Source organism: Molossus molossus, unplaced genomic scaffold (genome assembly GCF_014108415.1).
Source record: "Molossus molossus isolate mMolMol1 unplaced genomic scaffold, mMolMol1.p scaffold_m16_p_8, whole genome shotgun sequence".
NCBI lineage: Eukaryota > Metazoa > Chordata > Mammalia > Chiroptera > Molossidae > Molossus > Molossus molossus.
Genome location: NW_023425402.1, coordinates 78752623 through 78767348, shown reverse-complemented (window position 1 = coordinate 78767348; position 14726 = coordinate 78752623). Strand labels below are relative to the sequence as shown.

At 34.2% G+C, this 14726-nt stretch overlaps 1 protein-coding gene across 1 annotated transcript in view; it reads right to left on the bottom strand.

Moving 5' to 3' along the window:
- The window catches only part of NKAIN2 (sodium/potassium transporting ATPase interacting 2), a 502753-nt gene that overhangs the window by 388237 nt on the left and 99790 nt on the right, over positions 1-14726 (bottom strand). The window contains exon 4 of the mRNA XM_036247759.1: positions 14631-14711. Within this exon, the coding sequence (XP_036103652.1) occupies positions 14631-14711 (81 nt within the window). The remainder of the gene's footprint in view (positions 1-14630; positions 14712-14726) is intronic.

The following is a 14726-nucleotide window of genomic DNA, read 5'->3' as shown; positions in this document are numbered from 1 at the left end:
AAAACAAAGTGATTTACTTCTCTATTTAATATTCCTTGGGTTGCATTTTTGTATTTCCCATAGTTCATCAAAGCATCCATTGTCCCTGAGTAAATCCACAGACATTGAAACTGACATTTTGCTCTCCAAAGCTAATTTGGCAACTGCCAATTCCAATTTAGTTTCAAAATGAATTCCAGGGGTCATTTTAGGATGATGGTTTACAGTGATGGGTGATTCTGATAAGGTTATCACAGACCGAGAACGCATTAGGAGCTTGGGGAGCATCCTGAATCGGACATAATTCACAAGCAAGTTCTGCAACTATTGCAGTATCTAAGGGCCACTTAATATAAGATCATTTAACGTGGTCAAAATATTCCAAGATTTTTTTTAATTGCAATAGTTTTCAATTTTTTTTTAACAATTTAACATTTCTAAATTTAAAGCTATGGGGTTCTTAATTCAAACACACGCTTACATTTTTACATAGCTCTGTAAATAATAAACCTATAAACATATAGCTGTTTTATTTTTTGGCATAGAATAAAATTTCCTTTTCTATAATGATCTCTATAAACTGGGCTTCAGATACAAATGAGGAGAGCAATTTCTTAGACCATGTTTGTATCTGCTTTATTTTTATTTCCAGCAGGATATTATCTTAGAATATTAATCTCTGTGCTTTTATTTTTCATATATATTTTGTAAACTTTCCCTAGTGAGTCAGTGACATCTTCATTACCCTAAAGAGAATTACCATTGCTTTAGTAGGAAGGCAAAATGAAAGAAATGGTTAGTGCTTAATATTTTGACTTCCAAAAGAAACTCTCCAAGTCCATACCTGAAATAATTGCTTTCATAAAGTGCCCATCAGTAGATGAGCAGATAAAAAAACTGGTACATTTACACAATGGAATACTACTTGGCTGGTAAAAAATAAGAAATCTTACTTTTTGCAGCAGCGTGGATAGACCCAAAGAGTATGACGCTAAGTGAAGTAAGTCAGTCAGAGAAAGACAAGTACCATATGATTTCACTTATATCTGGAACCTAATGAACAAAATAAATTAACAAACAAAATAGAAACAGATTCATAGATATAGAGAACAGACTGACTGATGTCAAAGGGGTGGGGGATGGGAGACTGAATGAAAAAGGTGAAGTAAGCAAAAACAAACAAATGAATAAAAAAAAAAAACAACTCATAGACACAGACAACAGTATGGTGATTACCAGAGGGATAGGGGGTGGGGGAAGGTATAAGAGGGTATAGTGGGGATAAGTGGTGATGGAAGAAGACTTGAGTTTGGATGGTGAATAGACAATACAATATACAGGTGATGTATTATAATATTGTACATCTGAAACCTATATGATTTTATTAACCAATGTCAATAAATCCAATTAAAAAATTCAGTAGTTTTCCTAGAGTCGGCAATTACCATTTACAAGTAATCCAAGTCCATTTTCAAAGAGCCCTAATATTACTTCATATTTAGTATGTTTTCTATATTAACCAAATAATACCAATTTCTCCCTTTTATCCTTTGTATCATTGCTGTCACTTATAGTATTTCACGTATATATAAGCATACACAATCATATATATGGGTATATGTATATATATGTTTATGTCTATATGTGAATATATGTATTATACATATATGTATATATACAACAATAAGCATTCATAATGTGAACACTTGCTTTTATTATTATGAACAGATTTTTCTGTTAGATCAATAAAAAATTAGAAAATAGTTTTATTTTACTTTAAAAACAGCTTATAAACTAAAGCTTTTGATTTATAAGAAAAAAAAAAAAAGATCACTGCCAAAGAAGAAAATTGATACATAGTGTACTTCTTAATAACAGATAGGAAAGAGAATAGAGAAGACCATGAAGCTCATTCCTAGAGAGAAAGCAGGAGCCTTGGAGTTGTGGGATAGGGTGTGCCTTTGAGTGAGAAGCTGATTCTGGACAATGTGGAAAGCCTCTCAGTCAGCAGTCTGAGGCTGTCACATTAAACCTCACCAGCAGCATGGAACCTCAGGGGAGCCAAAACAATACCTGGAGACCATTCTGCTACACTAGGGACCTGCTCAGTTCACCCATTCCCACTGCTCTCTGAGTGGACCTTCTATCAACATTTTGCAGACATCATGTCCATGAATCACCCAGCAGAAATAATCATGCTTGCTCAGGCCCTAAGACTTTGCTAGTGCTCATGGGGACTCTTGCATGTGGAAGGTCCTCCTTCAAAACCCAAGCCACTTGAAAGCCCACAAAAGAAAAGATGAGGTTTTTGACTCACATTTGGAAGGATCATTCGCAAGAGGAAAAGACATCAAAGTACAAAAGTACAAATGAAAGCAATTAATTTATCAGAGTCGTAGAAACTGTATATGCCATCTAATTCTTGTGGAAAGAGAAAGTGAGTCAACCATGAGGAGAAACAACTGAATTTTGAAATGGTTTATAATGCTTTAACCGTGAAAGTAAAGAGGGCTGGAATCTAAGTGAGAGTGTTCAGATATAGCTGCATTTCTTTTTTTCTTTTAATAGCTGCATTTCTTAACCAAAGCTGCACCGAGCATATGATAGCTTTGTTACTTTGGGAATAGGGATCCTTAGCTACTGAAAATTCAACTATAATAAAAATAAATTTATGCAAATAAGGTAAAGTTAGAGGCATGGCCATTCATGGTCTAGTCAGCTCCACCATGAAGAAAGGTATGGGGAGGATGCTGGAAAGGATTTTGCCACATGAAGAAATGATGACTATGGCTTGGGTATTAAAGGATGAACTTAAGCATAAATTCTCTCCAGGGTTCTGGGTAATCTGTTTTGTTGCTTTGCTGGATTCTTTGGTTAGAGTCTGTGTTAAGTAATAAAACAGGTAATAAACTTGCATATGCACAGATATCAAGCTCTACACTCAGATCCTAGCTTTAAAGGACAGCCATAAATAAATTAATTAAAATAAATAAATAAATAAAAACTTCCCTTGGGTCCTATTTAAAAAACCAGGTAATCTAATATTTACAAATCAAAGCATGTTTAATGTATAAATAAGAATGTCATCACATAGGAGTTGGTTAAGTGAAATAACTCAGGCCTCACTCCAAAGAAATCAGAGTCTGTAACTTAAAATAGGTATCCAGGTGATTCATATGACGGTTGATCTTGAAAAACACTGACCTTGGTGGCCAGCTGTTCAGTTTTTGTCGTTGTCTTTGTTTTATTCTTTATGGTTGCTGTCACTGCAGAGCGTTGGGCCAGCCATGAGAGATGCTGATAGCAGTAGCCATGCAATGGTGGACTAGAAGGGAACAATACCTCCAGCAGCTCTGTTTGGTAGAGCCAGGCAGTTACTGAAATCCATTATATTACCATTTAATTTCATCCCAATGAGCTTTGTTCATATATATGTCTGGCATTTCCTTTGGTCCTAAGGATGAATATAAACTTATTCCTCTTGAAATAGAGAGAGTTAAGTAAACAAATAATTAAAATATATCAATAAGAGCAACTTGTTATGTTTATTTTATGATGTGTCAATTAGGCTTATTTATAAACATCTAAAATGCTCTTAATTGATTCTATAACTCTTCATTACTGTGTGGTACCTCAAGGGCAGACATTCTCCTGAATAATGATAATGACATACGGTTTTTTAGAAAGTTGAAGCTTTGTAGAAAATATGGAAATGTAAGTAAATATAATACAGTGTGAAAATAATATATAATTACTTATAAAGTTTTGGGATGATATTTACCATTTTTCCTTTATTCTTGTTTACATTATTACATTTTAATTTAGTAATGTATAGGTCATTTGACAACCCCACTTATATCTAATAAGCAATGTATGCTGGCCTGATAAGTTAAGATCAATGACCTTTCTACTTCATCTCTTGGAAGAGTTTATGTAAAATTGGCATTACAACATTCTTAAAAGTTTTTAAGAATTCACTAGTGAAGCCATGTGAATATGAAGTTGTTTTTTTTTTTTCTGTCAAAGATTTTGATTAATGATTCAATTTCTGTAACGGCTAAACGAGTGTTCAGATTTCTAACTTATTTCAAGTTGTATTTTCGAACAAATTTGTCCATTTCATCCTGATGGTCAAATATATTAGCTTAACTTTGTTCATAATACTCTCTCTTGCTAGCTAATCTATAGAGTCCTCTGTGATATTACCAACATGTGTTTTTACTTATTTTTCTCCCTTGATTGTTCTTAATATGTTTTTTAAAATTAACATTTTTAAAGAAATAATTTGACTCTATTGATTGTTTTTCTTTGTTATATGTTCATTGAGTTCTGCTACGATTACTCAATCTTTGTACTTCTGGGGTTTAATTTGTTACTTTTTTTTTTTTTTTTACTAGCTTCTGGATTTGGAAGTTTAGATCATTAATTTTTCAGTATTTCTTCTCTTTAAATATATGTATGTAAAGTCATACATTTTACTATAAAACCTATTTAGATTCCTGCCCTTAAGATTTTTTTTCAGTACAAAATATTTTCTAATCTCCATTCCAAACTTTTGGGCCTATAAGTTATTTAGAAATGTATTGCCTAATTTATAAGCAGTCACAGGTTTTTCCAGCTAAATTTCACTGTCAGAAAATACTTGCTGAAAAATTGCAAATCATTCTCTCTCTCTCTATATGCATATAAATTTTATTTATTTATTTATTTATTTATTTATTTATTTTTTGCTTTTAAAAGTTTTATTTGAATTTATGTTGAGAATGATACATGTTACTTCTTAAGGAATAACATGGATCTTTCTTTTTTTTAATTAATTAATTTATTTTTGTACAGATGTTTCTCCTCCCCCCCCCCCACTGATTCCCCCCTCTCCTTCCCTCCCCGCACTGTAAACTGATTTTAGAGAGAGAGGAAGGGAGAAGGTGAGAGGGCAACACTGATGTGAGAGAGACACATTGATCTGTTGCCTCATAAAAACACACCCCGACCAATGACTGAACCCTCAACCTGGGTATGTTCCCTGATCAGTAGTCAAACAGACAACCTTTTGGTGCACAGGATGATGCTCAACCAGCTGAGCTATACAGACCAGGGAAAATCATTCTATATTTTGAGAATTCTATGTTTGGAATCATTGTATAACTGAAGTTTCTATATACCTTTGAGGATATGTGCCCTTTTATTGTTTGGGGTAGTGTTATGTCAATTATGTTGTTTGTTAATTGCGTTAAATAGATATTCTACATTCTTTTGAATTCTGATCTGATTAATGTAATCAAAGAAGAGTGTCAAAATCTCCCAGAGATTGAATATTTCTCCTTTTAATTCTGTCCATTTTTACTTTATATATTTTGAAGCTATAATATTTTATTCAGTTAATACTGATAGCAATATCTTTAAGTGCATTGACCATTTCTCATGTATCTTTAGTAATGCTTCTTACTTTAAACATCATCTTGTCTGATATTAGAATTATTACAGCACTTTTTGTGTGTTTACATGGTATTATCTTTTCTACTTTTTCTTAACTTCTAAATTTAAATTATTTTATTTAAGGTGTATCTCCTATAGTCAATGTATAGTTGGATCTTTATCTAGACTAAAAATCTTAATCTTTTAACTGAGTGTTCATTTACATTTAATGTAATTATCAATATATATTGAATTATAGCATCAATCTTGATATTTTTTCCTTGCTGACCTCCTGTTTTTTTCTTTTTAAAAAAATTTTTAAATTTTTTATCCTCATCTGAGGACATTTTTGCATTCATCTTCAGATAGAGTGAGAGGGAGAGAAGGAAGAAGAGACAGTGAGAGAAACATCAATGTGAGAGAGACACATCGACTGGCTGCCACCCACATGACCTCAACCTGGACAAACTGAAACCAAAGTACACGCCCTTAGTGGGAACTGAACTTGGGTCTCTCTGGACCATGGACCAACGCTCTAATCACTTAGCCAAACCAGCCAGGGCCCTCCTGTTTTTTTCTTATTTTTTCTAATTTCTGTTTCATTTGGAGTAATCAATTACTTCTGTTTTGAAATTTTTATCTATAGTGGGGTTTTTGTAGGTATACTTTCTTTTAATCATTACTCAAAGAAGTATTAATCCTTGAAATATTATAATCTAATATAAATATTATCTTTACTATTTCCATGATAACACTAGAAACTTTGACAACTTTCTGCTCTTTGCTTTATTATAATGCATTTTAGTTCTACATACATTTAAATTCTAAAAGCCTTTATTATTACGGTTTCGTATTTTTTAACTCACATATCTATCTTTCCTTTCTTGAAATTCCTTTTTTTTTCCCCTCTGGGATTTTTACTTTCCTTCTGTCTCAAGGATTTCTTGTAGTACTTCTTTCAGTTCATGTTTGCTGGTAAATAATTACCTTAGTTCTTGTTGCCTGGAAATGCTTTTACTTCACCTTCATTGTTGACAAATATTTTTGCAGGGTATAAAAAGGTGACATTCAATTGCCTTCTAGATTCATTGTTTCTGTTGAAAGGTACATTGTAAGTCTTTTTGCTGTTCCTATAAAGGCAATGAGTCTTTAATCTGATGGCTTTTAAGATTTTCTCTTTTATTTTGATTTTCAAAAGTGCTACTAGTTTATATTTGGATGTGATTTTCTTAGTAATTATTCTACTTGAGATCTGAAAGTCTTCTTGAATATGTGGGTTGGTATATTTTAATCAGTTTTGAAAAATTCTTTGTTATTATCACTTCAGGTATTGCTCCTGTAAAATTCTATCTCTGTTCTCCTTCTGGGATTTCAGTTATTTATCTATTGAACTATTGGGAGAACTACATTGGTTTCTGACATCCTTTTATACATTTTTATTCTTCCTTTCTTTCTTTGTCAACCTCTGTGCTTCAGTTTGGATATTTTCTATTGACCATTCCTCCAGTTCACCAATCCTGTCTTCTAATCTTTAAAGTCTACTATCAAACAGAACTAATGAATTCTTACCTTTAAATATTATACCTTTTGGATAACAAAGCTGGGGATGGGGTGGGGGGGGGTTAGGGAAGAGGGCGTCAATGGGGAAAAAAAGGAGAAACATGTGTAACAAAAATTAATTAATAAAAAAATATATATTATACCTTTCAGTTCTGGAACTTCCATTTCACTCTCTTTAAAAAAAAAAAAAAATTAATTTTTGTTACAGATGTTTCTCCATCCCAACTTTAAGAGGTTAAATTCTTCATCTTCCAATATATTATCTCTAATTTTTCCCCATTATTTTCTTTAACATATTGTTGTTTTTTAATCCTTATCAGGTAATTATAATATCTAAATCATATGTTGGTTTGTCTCAATTGTCCATTTTTTTCCTTCACCTTTAGTAATGAAGTTCTCTCTTTAGCAGGTGTAGGAATATTCAATTGTCTGATATTATGTACAAAATAAACTGTAAAGGTCTAAGACAATGCTATCTTTCTCTTGAGATGTTTTTCTTTTTCAACTATACAAATAAAGCAATGGCTGATCAGCTTATTTCAAACAAGAACTGTACTGAGCTGAGCCTGGATTTTAGATCTGGTAATATTTACTGTGCATCTCCTATCGCCCCTGGCTCAGGCTTCAGGTTTCTCAATTTTAAGTCTGGCTTATTCTGTAGCTCTTCTCTACTACATACAATGTCAACTTTGCAAGACTGCCAATTTTTTTACTCTGCTTTTTAGTCTTTCCATTTATATTTTTAGCCTGATACAGAATTTACCAAATGCTCTTGAAGAAAATTATCCACATGCTTGAGACCCTCTCCCTCAAAGCTATGGTAATTTATACATGACCCATAAATCACCTTCTACATGTTCAAAGACCAGATTCTTAGCCTCCTGCACCAAACAAAATCTTCAAATGCCCCCAGGATATAGCATCTTTAAAAGATCAGCCTAGCCCTGGCCAGTTTGGCTCAGTGGTTAGAGCATTGGCCTGTGACCCAGAGGCCCAGGTTCGGTTCCTGCTGAGGGCACATGCCTCAGTTGCAGTTTGTCCTCGGCCCCGGCTGGGGTCATGTTGGTGGCAGCTACTCGATGGGTCTCTCTCACATTGATGTCTCTCTCTCTCTCTCTCTCTCCCTTCCTCTCTCCATCCCGCTCTATCTCAAGATAAATGAAAAAATTTCCTCAGGTGAGGATTAAAAAATATATGAGAAAAAAAAAAAAAAGCAAGACCAGGGTAGCTCTTTTGGGTATTTACCTATCCACACACACGCAAACACTATATTTTAAAATATATATTTCTTTTTTCATCTCATGATCAATATATAAAGATTTCTGTAGCTCCTTGCCCCTCCAAACTGACTCTTTTTCCTCTTTCATTCATTTTTCAAAATAAAGTTTGCCTTTTTTTTTTCCTCTCTTAGTAAGAACTGAATCAAAGGAGTTGGATTCTTTGGGATGATGATAAATTTCCTTGGATATGTTGAATTTAAGATGACAGTGGAATTGACATGACGCTAGCAGAAAGCTAGAGATGTGGGACTTGAACTTAGCAACAAGGTCAGGACTAAAGATATAAATCTGGTAGACATGTAGAAGTGATAGTTTAAATTATGACAGTGGATGGCTTTTTCAAGTGAAAGTATGTACGCAGAGATGCAGAAAGTTTCAAGGACCCTTTTACTCACTTTAGGGGTATTAAAAGGCAGTGGGAAATATAAGCAAAGGAAAGAGAATTGAAGAAGTAAGAAAATAAGTGGTTTAATTCAATGCACTATTAAAGGAAACAACAGAAGCCTGGCTGGTGTGGCTCAGTGGATTGAGCGTCATCCCATGGACTGAGAGGTCCCTGTTCATATCCCAATGAGGGCACATGCCTGGGTTGTGGGCTCTATCCCCCGTTGCAGACGTGCAGGAGGCAGCCAATCTATGTTTCTCTCTCCCTCTCCCTTCTTCTCTCCCTAAAATGTCAATAAAAACATATTAAAAAAAGAAAAGAGAAGATAGACAGTTACTCTTTAACCAAATTATAATAGGTTGGTTTATTTCTATTTTGGGAAAAAATTACATACTTAATTCCTAATAATATGTAGGACATTTTATTGTATATCCTGAAACAAAATCTACTTTGTTGGTTGGACAATGCAAATTTTCTTATTAGTTTAGTAACAGTTCATTGAAGTTCCTTAGACTCCACACCTCTTACAGTGAAAAAAAGCAAAATAAAAAGATATAAATTCCAAAACTTTTCCTCTTGATATATGTTTAATTTAGTCTCAAAACAATTACCAGAGGGATTATTTATTAGTAACTGCATAGATATTTTTCCTTCTTGAAGAACAGCACTAATTCATATTTTTAAAAACTTATATAAGAGATTTCTCTCCATACCACATATTTCATAGGAAATCATAAAAGCAATTTTTGATACAAATATTGATGTCATTAAGCAGAAAATACCCAAATATCAGATACCACTTCAAATGAGTAATTTTTAAAAAATTATTTTTATTGTTGAATGTATTACAGATGTTCCTCATTTCCCTCCCATTGACCTCCTCCTCACTGCTCCCCCCTCTACCTTCACTACACTATTGTCTGTGTCCATTAGTTAAGCATTTATGCATATAAGCTCTTTGGTTTATCTCTTCCCCCTACCACCCCTCCTTCCCTCTGAGGTTCATTAGTCTATTCCCTGCTTCCATGTCTCTGAATCTATTTTGCTTGTCAAAGTATTTCATTCATTAGATTCTACATGTAAGTGATATCATGTGACACTTGTTTTTCTCTGACTGGCTTATTTTGCTTAATGAGTAATTTTTTTTTAATAGAAGAAATAAAACAGGGACTGCTGCAATTGTACATTGTTCCACGCAGCACTCATATCTGGTTTTAAGGATTTGTTCCCTTCTGCCTATAGTGAATGACAGGTTTTATCTTCTTTCTGTCTCTTACATTTGCAAGAGAGCAATTTTATTCTCCAACATTTTAATAGGTAATATTCCTACATCACTTTATTATTTTTTTTAAATAAAATTTTTATCTAGATTGTATAAACAACTTTCCAAATTATTCAAATATGGCAGCTTTCTAGAAGTTGTCATTAAATGTACTCATTATGAAACTTACATATCACTAGGTATAATTAATTGCCATTGGTTATGTTTAACTAGATAAATTTCTGATAATATAATAAAGCCTGAGGGATATATGCCTGCATCCTTAATCTCAAGGGACTAAAAACAAATCAGTGGTTTTAATCTAAAATACTCCCTTGGTTACTCCTTCTTGCTCTGTAAATTTATTGTTTCATTTCTAAAGATAGGTGCATCATTCTCTAATGGTGCCCCATAAATTACAAATGTAGAAACCAAGATCTCAAAATAGTCATATGAAGAAAGTGTTAGAATATAGTTTCAGCCTAAGAGTAATTTTCAATTCTATCACATTCAATAAAATACAGGTTTTTACAGATCCCAGAAGACCACTGCATTTTTTCCTGTGCATTACTATTTGAAAATTATTTAATAAATTTTGTTTCCCAGGTGATGAACCTAATAAGTGAATTACCACATTAAATGTGTTTTTCTTCTAACTACTACGCACTTGGAAGTTAAAATTTACTACAGAAAAATAGTAGCTCTCTCTTCAAAATAACTCAGTTCAGTTGATAGCTGGAATTAGTTCTCATTTCTTTCTATTTGACATGAGAGTAAGAGAATCAGAAGTGCCCCAAACAACACAACAAAACAATAAGACTATTTACACTAGGAATTGTCAGAACTATTAATCCAAAGCTATTAATTCAATTGACACTGAATGCTCAAAGGCAATTACCTACATAGTTAGCAGACACGTTAGGTTACAAACTCAGGTCAACTCTGTTTCCATAACAGGAGATCTGTTAAAATATCAACTGAAGTTGTAACACACTGTATGATGCAGTAGGATAGTTACAACATTAATATCACAACCATCAATGTAAACAACATGGAAATAATTATTATACAATATATATGTTTATTTGTTGATAACACTGTTTTATACTATATTCCCATTATTTTAATTTAACTTAGATAAAAAATTTTAAAGTAGTTTCTCTGGTGGATTAGTTTTATTTTTCCTTAAATGCTATGGGTATAATAATTAAAATATATTAACTGATATTTTATTTTATTAAAAAAATTTTTTTATTGATTTTCGAGAGAGAGGAAGAGGGTGAGAGATAGAAACATTGATGAGAGAGAACATCTACTGGCTGGCTCCTGCATGCCCCCTAGTGGGGATTTGGCCCACAACCTGGGCATGTGCCCTGACTGGGAATCGAACTGGCAACCTCTTGGTGCATGGGTCGATGCTCAACTACTGAGCCACACCGGCCAGATAAATATACCTTTTTTTTTTAATACTTACCTGAGGATATTTTTCTATTTAGCTTCAGATAGAGTTGGAGGGTAGGAGGAAGAGAGAGAAAGAGAGAGTAACATTGATGTCAGAGAGACACATTGATTAGATGCCTCCCACATGACCCCTGAACAGAACCGGGGACAAATTGCAACCAAGGTACGTGTCCTTGACTGGAATTGAACCTGCGATTCTGGTCCGTGGGCCAATGCTCTACTGCTGAGCCAAACCAGCCTGATATTTTAATAATAATGTTTGAACAAAATAAAATGAACAGAAATCTAATGAATGAAATAAACTGACAAACAAAATACCTCCAGAGACATGGAATCAAGGAACAGACTCTTGAACCTGGGGGATGGGGTTGGGCGGGGGCCAGGAAGAGATAAACCAAAGCACTTATAAACATATATGCATAACCAATGGATACAGATAATAATGTAGTGAAGGCAGGGTGGGGGCAGAAGTCAGGAAGAAGGGGTCAATGGGAGGAGAAAGGGGGACATCTGTAATACTTTCAACAATAAAGATATTTAAAATAATAACAATAATAATGTTTGATTTACACATATTTTTCAATAAAGAAAACATATTAACTATACAACTAAGGGTAAAAAGAAAACTGAAGATCAAACAGGTCAGTCTTGTGTATCATATTTTTGTAATTAAGCCATTTCATTACTGAATGTACACACTGGGTTGGTTAATGACTCTAATCTCTGTTTTGCTCATTAGTACAAGGTAAATGGTTTAGAAAAAAAACAAAAAACAAACAAACAGAAATGACATTGTGCAAATGACCACATAATATTCTAAACTCTAACAGGTAACTAAAGATTGCCTTAATATTCTCGCCAATATCAATGAAAATAAACATACTTGCGCTGGCTGGTTTGGCTCAGCAGTTGGAGCATCAGCCTGCTGTCCAGAGAGACCCGGGTTCAGTTCCTGCTAAGGACACGTACTGCGGTTGCAGTTTGTCCCCATCCCTGGTTGGGGTCGTGCGGCAGGCAGCCACTCAATGTGTCTCTTTCATATCGATGTTTCTCTCTCTCTCTCTCTTCCTCTCTCTCCTTCCTACTATATCCGAACAAAAATGTAAAATATCCTCTGGTAAGGATAAAACAAAAAACACCAACAACAATAACAAGATACAATTCTTTCACACATATAAAACCCTAGCCTTTCCTCCCTGATTCAATTGCCCATATTTCTCCCTCGGCCTCAAACAAACTGACCCATTTGTATGGTCAAACTATTTTATTTTTTGGTGGGTTGAGAAAAAAAGTGCTTATATTCTGTAATCTAAGTATTATCAGCAGTTTCAGAAGTCCCATTTTGAGTTTTCATAGATTTGTACATTTTTCAATCACCATTCCTTCCTTCTATCACTCATTACTTGAAGAATGTGAGGCAGTTACAGAAGCTGAAGAATTAAATGGTATAAATACCCTTTTCTCAAACCCTCTGAGTAGGAAAGGGAGGAAGAACTTGGTACAGATAACTATTATAACTTGCCCTTTATGGTTTTCTTTCAGATTATTTGTTAAAAATATTACATTTTCATGTGCTCTGCAGAGACCAGCACTGGTTTATAAGATGAAAAGAAAAGGAATTATTAACTGCTGCATTGCCAAGGGATAGTCCTTACCTGCCTTTGTGCATTAGAAGAATTCTTAGTCATTTGGGCTGTAATTGTCTTGAACTGTAATGTCTTAGGATGTAGCCTTGCTGTGGTTTCAATGCCCATGTGCAAGGTCATGAGATCACAAGTTTTATATTGTGCCTGCAGTTATCACGTGGAGCAGTAAACAGAATTACAGGACATTTGTGCAGCCTGCTTGGCTCAAATCTTTCTCTCTCTTTCTCCTTTTATATTAAGCAAACTGATCTGCTGGATCATTTTATTCAGCCAACCTGCCTGAATAAATGCCTTCCAATTTTTAAGGTGATTATTTAAAATTAAAAATATCATTAAAAGTCATTCCAGTGTAGAATTTCTTTGAATAAAGTGGATTATAGAGCAGCGGAAATGTGTAAATTGGGTAAGGAATTCAAGTCCTTGAGAAGTGTGTTTTGTCTTTCTGGCACAGACACAGCAGCAGTCCTGACTATGTTCTTCCTAGAGCCACCTGAACAATTCATTTTCATTGGTCACAGCATCTGCGGAAAGGACCGCCTGCTGCCCAGAGTGTGGAGGACAATGCGCTACGCGAATCATAGAAATGCCTCTAGCAGGTCAGATAAGCATCCTTGCCAGTGCTCAGAGTGCTTTGTAAATTCCTGTATGCCAGATTATAAATGTGTACCACTACTACCCCCATCACTCATCCCATAAAATATACAGCCCTGCAAAGGCAATTCCTGGTGACTTTATAGCTGTTTTGTTTTGTTTTTTTTGCCTTTCAAAGTAGGTTATCATTTCTGGGTTTTTCAAATGTCAGTTTCTTCGCAGAGTCTTTCTGTTCTAATAAGGGATAGGTAAAAAGAACACGTTACCATCTGTCTTTTAAAGTTAATATGATGAAGTACACGTTTGCATCCCTCTCAAGAGTCTCAAGCAAGATACACTACTGCTTTGAATGGATTCTCTCATTTGACTTACCTGGTGTTAACTGCATTCTGAAAGAGGGACACTGGTTTTAGAAATCTAAAGACTACATTATTTCAATAGTAAAGGCATTTATGGTAGAAATATAATGGCGACATACACACTCAAAAACAAGCATACACACACTCACATGAGGACAGTACAACATAAAGAAACCTAATGAAAAAGCAATTGTTATAAGTCTTTCATAGATGGTTTTAGGATAAAATGTTTATTTTATTTATCTAAATAATAAATTCTATGCCCCTGGTAACAATGTTACTTAACTAAAATCCATTAATTGTTCAAATTATGGCATTGCTACTTGGGCCCAATCAGGAAAATCTCTAGCAGAGCAATAAGCACACTAAGTCACTTAATCTTCAAAATTTGATCTCTAAAAACATTCCTATTCTGCTTCAGAAATCTCTCATCAGTCAATGTTTTAAAAGTCATGGCCACTACAGTAATCAATATTTCACATTAGTTTTGCTTAAAAACAGAAATACGTTTTTGTGATACACTAAAGCATATCTTTTATGGTAGAAATGCAGAGATATAGATGTGAACAGCTTTCAATTTACCTTCATTCGTGGTGCTTCTAAGTGCCAAGAGCAGGGTGAGACTCTGCCTGACTTAGGAAGAGGCTTATGAACACACTACTGATGACTCAGGTAAATAAAACGGCAAATTACCTTTGAGAGGTCCCCAGCCTCCAAATAGAAGCAGATAACAAACACATTCCAAGTAACCCAGAGGACTAGCCAGACAGCATACTGTAGAAAAGCAAG